The 8982-nt window shown below is 46.1% G+C and overlaps 2 protein-coding genes across 2 annotated transcripts; both read right to left on the bottom strand.

The window, feature by feature from the left end:
* Nucleotides 1-1959: 1959 nt before the first annotated feature.
* Nucleotides 1960-4482, bottom strand: LOC129741626 (uncharacterized). The gene has a single exon (XM_055733365.1). The coding sequence runs from the start codon at nucleotides 4480-4482 to the stop codon at nucleotides 1960-1962; it is 2523 nt and encodes an 840-aa protein (XP_055589340.1).
* Nucleotides 4483-4516: 34 nt separating this feature from the next.
* Nucleotides 4517-5767, bottom strand: LOC129741627 (uncharacterized). Its single transcript, XM_055733366.1, has one exon. The coding sequence runs from the start codon at nucleotides 5765-5767 to the stop codon at nucleotides 4517-4519; it is 1251 nt and encodes a 416-aa protein (XP_055589341.1).
* Nucleotides 5768-8982: the final 3215 nt, after the last annotated feature.

The following is an 8982-nucleotide window of genomic DNA, read 5'->3' on the forward strand; positions in this document are numbered from 1 at the left end:
GGGATTTTCCCAAGCCTTCGCATGAACGTTGAGACTTGGTTTTTTCCCATTTTTATTAGTTAAACCTGAAGAGGGCAACCAATTTTCAACCACCTCTGAGAACGATAAACAACGAGTCTGGGGCGCAGATTCAGCACAGGTAACATTAAAATCACTTCGGGTATTACCCAGCCGTGATTCCAATGTCGACCGAGGCTGACCGCGAACAGGCAGGTTGTTTGCTGGCCCGACGTGTGAAGACGAAAAAGAGGAAGGAGGAGAAGAAACTTTTCTGGAAACTTTGGGATTTTTCCTAGAAGCAATAATTTTTGCCCTGATGGGACAATCTAGCGAATTCGAGGAGTGATTACCTGCGCAATTCGCACACTTAAAAAATTCTGTTTTTGGCTTATCACCACCAAAAAGGCATTTAGATTTTTCATGATCGAATGAGCCGCAAAACATGCATCTGGCATTCATTCTACAATTTTTAGTGCCATGACAAAAAGCTTGACAACGACGACATTGCGTAATGTTTTGTAAAAAATTGGTAGAAGATTTACGAAAAGGTTCGAATTTGACTCGACAATGAAACATAAGACGAGCCTTTTCCAAAATTTTCAAATTATTAACCTGATCCTTTTTAAAATGGATCAAATAAAGTTCAGGAGCAAAACCAACACTACTGGTATTATTCGTGTTGGTTCTTTTCCTCATTTGAATTACTTGAATTGGAGAAAAACCTAACAAAGAATTTAATTCAGCTGTGATCTCATCCGGTGTCTGATCGCCAGTGAGACCACGAAGTACAACTTTAAATGGACGATCACTTCTAGCGTCGTACGTAAAAAATTGGTGTTTTTTATTATTCAAATAATTTAAAACCTTTTGAAAATCATTAAAAGATTCCGCCAATATACGAGCAGTTCCCCTTCGACCGATCTGAAAAGAAATCTTCACATCCTTGACGGAAGTGACGATTTCTTTTCAAAAGGCATTGAAGTCAGGAATCGTGACCGTTATTGGTGGAATCCTTTCGTTTTTAAGAGTATAAGAAGAAGAAGGTTTCTTAGTACTCTTATCAGAATTAAATATGAATATTTCCTCATCACCGATGTTATGAAGGACATCGAATGAATTGGAAATTTCAACTTTTTCGGCAGATGGCCCTGGATTAGGTTCAGCAAACCGTTTTCTTCCGGCCCTTGAACCGGCCGAAGACTTCCCCATGCTGGAAAGAAAAGAGAAAATATGAATAAAAGAAAATGAAAATAGTTTTAGCACTGAAAAGTGCTGATTGAAATACAGGTAAGGAAAAAATAAATAATGTAAAATGTTCCTGCAGGTACACAGCAACGATACGATGCTCCGGCGTACGTGTTGACGGCTCAACGGTACAGATGGAAGTGATTTTCTAGGATAAAACTACACTAAATTCGCTGCTAACTCTTTCGCTGGTGGGTTGCTGGTTGCTGGACATCCTTCTGCGTCGGTGGTGGCATCGGAGAACTGCTGTGCGAAGTGAGACAACCCTGACGATGTTGTCTTTTCCTGGTCGGACTGCTGTGATTCTCGCAAGTGGCCACCTGAGGGGGGCCTGCAACTCGTCTACTACGATGACCATTCGTCCCGGAGTGATTTCGTCGTTTCTGCTACGGTGCCTGGAATCTCGCTGAAGCTCGGCCAAATACTCGTCTCGCCAACGGACCCAAAACTGCTGGACGTGCTGCTGGAGCTGCTGATAGTGGGTTAGCCGGTTAACAGGAACGGTGGAGACGTCTGGGTCGGGCAAGGCTGTCGCTGTGGTTCCGATGAGAAAGTGCGAGGGCGTAAGGATGTCGAGGTCTTCTGGATCATCAGTAATCGGGAGCAGTGGGCGTGAATTCATTATGGATTCGATTTCTGCCAGTACGGTTGCCATGTCCTCGAACGATAGTTTGGTGGGCCCGAGCTGGCGAAACAAATGCTTCTTGGCGACCTTCACTGCCGCCTCCCACAATCCGCCGAAGTGTGGGGCTTTCGAGGGAGTAAGGTGCACTGTATTCCTTCGGAGGCGCAGACGTTCTCGATTTGGTCCCGGTCTTTCGTGTTGTTCAGCATCCGGTACAGTTCGATGAGCTCATTTTTTGCACCCTCGAAGTTTTTCCCATTGTCGGAGTGTAGGTGGGCAGGCTTGCCGCGTCGGGCGATGAAACGGCGAAGAGCATTCAGGAATGTGTGGGTAGACAAATCGCTAGCGAGCTCTATGTGGACGCCCTTCGTTGTGAAGCATACAAAAATGCAGATGTAAGCTTTCAGCGCTGGTGCTCGGAAATGTGCTGGCTTGAGATAGAGCGGGCCGGCATAATCAACGCCTGTGACTTCGAACGGTCTTCCTGGAATCACTCGCTGCGCCGGTAGTTGGCCTATTTGTTGTTGTACTGGTTCTGGATTCAAGCGGGTGCAGCGAAAGCAATTGCGTACAATGCTTCGCACCAATCGGCGGCCATTCAGTGGCCAGAATTCTTGGCGAATCGTAGCGAGCAAGTGGCGCCCGCCGCCGTGAAGGAGCTTAAGGTGGTAGTATTGGGCTATTATGCGACTGAAGGGATGATTGATAGGGAGCAGGGCAGGGTGTTTGGTGTGATAGGGCAACTGGGACAAGTTTAATCTACCTCCAACCCTCAATATTCTCTCAGAGTCTAGGATAGGATTCAGCAACCGGATGGAGGACTTTCTAGACACATTTTTTCCCTTTTCTAGTTCTCGGATTTCATCGCTGAAGGCATTTTCCTGTGCTAAACGAGTGAGGCATGTTTTTGCAATTCGCAGTTCGTCGATTGTTAAGGATCGGCTGCGGGGAGGACTGGGCGATGATGGCGGATTCTTTCTTGCTTTAATCGCGGCTCGGATGTTGGAGAGGTAACGCAAGCAATAACCGGTAACGCACTGCAGACGGGTGTAGGAATCGTAGCGTAGGAACAGTGGGTTGATATCGTTCTTGATCTGAACAGTGGCTACGACTTGGCGCGCTTCTAGTGCAGCCTCAGGTGCTCCTGGTAAATCGAACACAGGCCAGTTTGACGAAGGGAGAGCTAACCAGTTAGGTCCGTTGTTCCAGCATTCGGAGCGGAGTAATTCGTCAACAGTCATGCCGCGCGAAACGAAATCAGCTGGATTGTCGGTTCCCGGAACATGTCGCCACTGCGAACCCTGGGTGTGATGATGTACCTCGGCTACTCTGTTCGCCACGTATGTCTTCCAGTTGTGTGGGGGAGCCTTCAGCCAATGCAGCGTTACGGTGGAATCCGTCCAAAAGTGGGAAGCCTCAATTTCTAGATCGAGGGCTTGTTTGACATGGTCGTAAAGGTGAGCGCCGAGCGCTGCAGCACATAATTCGAGACGAGCAATGTTCATTTTCTTCAGTGGAGCAACTCTGGACTTTGAGACAAGTAGCTGAACTCTGACGTTGCCGTTGGAATCTGCAGATCGTGCGTAAACGCATGCCCCGTATGCGGCTTCGGAAGCATCGGTGAATGTATGCAGTTGAACCTTGGAGTTTGGCAGAAAGGCGTATCGTTGAACACGGAATGCGGATATTTTGGGCAAATCTTGGCAATAATTTCTCCATTTCTCTTGTAGGCTTTCTGGCACTGGATCGTCCCATCCACATGGTAGTAGCCAGAGCTGCTGCATGACCATCTTTGCTGTCACCACCACCGGAGAGATCAGGCCCATCGGGTCGAAGAGTTTGGCAATAGTGGACAAGATTGCTCGCTTGGTCCACGGTTTTTCGTTTGGTTCGACTTGTGAATCGAATCGAAGAAAGTCGGCCTCGGGTTCCCAGCTAATTCCCAGTGTTTTTACCGTCTCGTTAGGGCCGAACTGCAGAGAAGATTGTGTCCCAATTTGGTCGTCGTTCAAACCGTGAAGAACCTTGAGGCGGTTCGAAGTCCATTTACGCAGCTCGAATCCTCCTTTCGACAGCAGCTCAGATAGCTCGTTCCTCAGACGTACGGCTTCTTCGATCGATTGGGCTCCTCCGATGAAATCGTCCACATAGAAACATTTTTCGAGGGCCGCCTGGCCCAGAGGGTACGATGAACCTTCTTCTTTCGCTAGCTGCTTCAGGGTACGGGTCGCAAGAAAGGATGACGGGGCCAGACCGTACGTAACGGTGAGCAACTCGTAGGTCTGAATTGGAGTGTGGTTGGTGGAACGCCAGAGGATTCTCTGCAGGGGTGTGTCTTCCGGGTGTACTAGAACCTGTCGATACATTTTTGCTATGTCGCCTACGAGAGCAATTGGCAGGGTACGGAAGCGGAGAATGAGCGTAAGCAAGTCGTCCTGCACTACAGGACCCACGCAAAGGGCTTCATTGAGTGAGAAGCCGGATGAAGCTTTTGATAAGCCGTCGAAAACGACTCTGACCTTCGTGGTCGTGCTTGAATCCTTAATTACGGGATGGTGTGGCAGGTAATAGGATACGGGAGAGCGATCGTCGTCCGCGTTGACCAGTTTCATGTGGCCAAGGGAGAGATATTCCCGCATGAATCTGTCATATTACTCCTAGACGAGCTGCTGTGGGGAAGAAGTCGTGAAAATGCCTAGCACCTAAGACGAGATCGATCGGTTGACTTCGATGAAAAGAGGGGTCAGCAAGCGAGATTTCCCTCGGAAGTTTCCAGCCTAATTGGGATACGTCCTGTGCAGGGAGATTAGCGGTTACTTTGTGCATCACAAGAAAGTTGGCATCACAGCAGAAGCTGCTAGAGCGAGATTTAACTTGGGTAAAAATTGATTCGCGAACTGGTTTCGAAAGTTGACCTGCGCCCATAATTGTCACGTTTACCCTATGTCGTTTTACGCGTAGCAGCTGTGCCATGCGTTCGGTAATTAAGTTCGGCTGCGACGCGCTGTCCAGAAGCGCACGAGCTGGGTGAGGTTTTCCGAAGGCGTCAACCACATTTACGATTGCTGTCATAAGGAAAACGGTTTCGTTCGGCTGGCTGATGGGTGTGCTACTTTCGATGTGTGAGACGACTGCAGCAGTTGCTGCGGATGTTTGCTGAGCCGGACTGGCTCGTGGGGAGGATGAATTGGATTGGACTACCACAGGCGTCGAGCTGTTCGGCTGGTGCTCACTGTTGTTTCTCCTTCCTTCATCAGAGCGGTGAATGTGTAAAAGCGAATGATGTCTTCGACCACAGTGTCGACAATTGTGGGTAGAGCAATTGTGTCCTGCCTGGTTTGGGAGCAAGCAGTTGATGCAGAAGCCTTTGGTGGTGACTATTTTTAGGCGCTCGTTGACAGGCATACGATGGAATTTCGAGCACTTTAGCAAAAAGTGTTGCTGATGACATGCCGGGCAGTTCCAATTCGTGGCTGCGGTTGACGAAAAAGATGAAAGGCGCTGGTGGCTGGTGAAGCGTTTTACGTGCTGCGGTGGTGCAACGATGTTTGAGCTTGATGGGTGGTAGTTGACCGATATTGATTCCAGCACACGGATTCGTCGTTGCAGAAACTCGATGATACAGGCGTAGTTCGGGTTCTCGATGGTGGACGCATGATCCTCCCAGGCCCTAAGAGAGTCGTCGTGCAATCGCGTACACAGTAGATGCTCCAGAATCGCACTCCAGCTATCGGTTGGCTCCCCCAGTTGATGCAGGATTTTCGTATGGCGCTCGAAATCGTCGACCAAGCTGTGAAGCGTAGCTGCTGTCTCCTTTCTCACGCGTGGTATGTCAAACAATGCCTGTAGGTGCCTCTTCTTTAGTAGGTACTCGTTAGCATACCGACCAGTAAGCATGTTTCATGCTAGATTGTAGTTAGCCGAAGAAATGGAGATCGATTCAACTAACTGAGCAGCTTCCCCCTTCAAAGCTGCCCTTAAATAATGGAATTTTTGTATGGGTGGTAGGTCGGGATTATTGTGAATGAGAGCGACGTATGTGTCATGAAATGGTAACCATTGCTCGTAGTCACCATCGAACTCGGGAAGGGAGATTGTAGGTAGCTTGATTCCAGAGAGAGGTGTGGTAGAGAGAGAGGGTTGAGGATTTGGCGTTTCAAAGGAAGTAGTGGCGGGCAATTTAGACATCAAGTCTCCTTTGACTTTAAATAATCTTGGCTCGAAATTGGCTCGCAATTCTGCATTATGTGTCCTACCTTCTTCAGTCGCTTCGGTGTCCTCTAGTTCACCCTGCACCTGCTCTAGCGCCGTCCACATGGAATCGAAGTACTCCAAACGTATTCTCACTTGTGGCTGGTCTCGTTGCTCGTCGTATCCATCGATGAATGCCTCTGCCCGACCCAGGGATGCGATCAGTGTGTCCCTCCGGGAAAGCAGCTGGGCTTTCTGAAGCTCGTGGGCCATTGTGTCACCAACGGTCGGCGAAGATGGTCGAAGAGATTCTGCAAAATGGGGACCAAAGTAGCTCCGAGGAGAAAGAAATAAACCTCTTGGACAGGTACTCACCTGGTCCAAGGCAATCAGTGCCTTGTACTATTTTACAATATAGTCAGCAACCATTAACCTCAAGTAACGAGGTAGTTGCAAGCCTTGTTTGGAGTAGTCGTTTCACCAACGGTCGACGGAACGGATGAATGGAACGATAAACGATCGATGGCTCTGCAAAAAGGGACCAAAGTAGCTCCGGGGAGAAAAAATAAACCTCTTGGACAGGTACTCACCTGGTCCAAGGCAATTCGTGCCTTGTACTAATATATTAGCAACCGTTAACCTCACGTAGCGAGGTAGTTGCAAGGTGGTTCGGTAGCCCAGTAGGTTTCAGCATGAGCGTCGTGGCTCGACAATGTACGGAACCAAATGGAATTGGCTGATCCGGGACACTACTTTGGAATCGTGCATCCAACGGGTTTAACGGTAAACCGGAACTAGACACGTGACTCAGTGACGTGGTTGCAATATGTGTATTGCGACGAATGTTCTCGAACAAAAAAAAATGGGAAAATATCTAAAGCGTACCCGTGGGGTGAGCAGGATATCTTGGACAGCTACTAACCGTCGGCCAGAAGGATTTAGGCCTTGTAAAATAAATGATTCATCTGTCCTCAAAGATGGCTGGCGCAAAACGTGGTCGAGTATTCTATGGATCGTAATGGCGACTTCCAGAACGATCCTGATCACGGCAACATATTTACCGTCGAGCGATAACCGGACCCTACGTTGTGTTTAATTTTTGTTTCTTTCCGGATCCACTCAGTTTCATAAAACTAACGGCTTACGCAAAAGACTTGGACTTTATTCGACCGACATTTAACAAATTATGTTCCATTTCAACGGACTAGATTTATTGCCAAAGACTTCTCGGAACAGACTGACTAAGCGGAAACTGCTAGACAAACTCGTTCCTACCCGCCGACCCTCGTTGACAGACAGTGCGCGATATTCGCAACTGTCAGTTGATGGGGTTCGGCTACCTAGCTCTACCTAGAGATTACACCGCAGGAGCGGTTTTTTAGCAGTGGGCGCAACAAAATTATTTTTTAAAGTAATAATAAAATAAATAAATATGAGCCATTAAGATTCAATTTCCTTAATTTTTTGGGTATAAATGGATCGATTTCATAATAAAATCACATTATTTGTTGAGTTTATGAGCATTTTTTTTTAGTAAATTAAGCAATAATTTTAAGATTATATTTTGATTTATTTCATGTAGCTGACCATTAAATTTCGTGACGTCACAACGCTTTGCAAAACCCTGTTTAAAAAAATTGCGCTTTGTTACGTCACGAAACTGAATCGCTCAAAAATAGATTCTGCTCTCCCATGGTTTGAGGTTAGGGCTGAGGCCTCTCGTTAAGGTGGTGTTCGTGTGAAACTGTAAATATATATTATAATAGGCCAACAGAAAAATAAATAATATGATGATAAACATATATAAATTCTCCATTTTTTTCAATTGAAATACACATAACATTTAAATAAGCCAAAATTGTTTGAATAGTTTTGAGCATTAAATCAAACTAAACTTATTTAACTGAACTAGCATTTGATAGAGATTTTCTGTTAAATTTTTAAACTGCATTGCAATTTTCAGTTAAAAAAGATGATTTTTTTTAAATTTCTATTTTTTTATCAAAAAATAACCAACGGACCAACATTATAAAAATGTATAATTGACAAGAAAACAAGTATAAAAATATTTTTAACAATGGTTGATAGGTTTAAGCAATGGTTGCTTATACTTTGTGATATGATTCGAGATATTTTTATATCCTACGAGTACTAAATTATTACTCATCCTGAAAGGAAAAAAATTAATTTCAGCATATCTCATGTTGACATAATTTTTTTCTCTTCTGATCCGTTTACACTAATGTTGCCAGAACTTTTTCGGCACGTAAAGGTTGGTACGGTCAAAATTCGGTCAATATCAACTTGACGTATTTCTTTCAATTTTGCATTTAAAAAACCTGAACACCCCTCATTTTGAAGGTGTGTGTGTGTAGAATGTTGCTCCTATTTTGATTTTGGAATTCACTCTTCAGTTGTCAAAATGCCGTCCAAGGAAGAAGAGCAGCGTATCAAAATTTTGCTCGCGCATCGCGAAAATCCAAGCTTCTCGCACGCAAAGCTGGCAAAATTGCTAAAAGTTGCCAAATCCACCGTAACAAATGTAATTAAAGTGTTTGGGGAACGTTTGTCGACAGCCAGGAAGTCTGGATTGGGGAGAAATCGAAAACCGAAAGCCGCTGAGACGACAAAGAGAGTTGCCGGTAGTTTCAAGCGAAACCCTAACCTCTTACTCCGAGATGCCGCAAATAAGCTGGGTGTATCGTCTACAACCGGCATCGAGCCAGAAAACGAGCCGGACTATCGCCTTACAAGAAGGTAGTGACTCCTAATCGCGATGATAAACAAAATACCACGGCTAAAGCGCGATCCCGGAGGCTGTACACGACGATGCTGACGAAGTTTGACTGCGTGGTAATGGACGACGAAACCTACGTCAAAGCCTTCCGGGACAGGAGTTTTATGCGGCAAAAGGAAGGGGA

The sequence above is a fragment of the Uranotaenia lowii genome, chromosome 2 (genome assembly GCF_029784155.1).
Source record: "Uranotaenia lowii strain MFRU-FL chromosome 2, ASM2978415v1, whole genome shotgun sequence".
NCBI lineage: Eukaryota > Metazoa > Arthropoda > Insecta > Diptera > Culicidae > Uranotaenia > Uranotaenia lowii.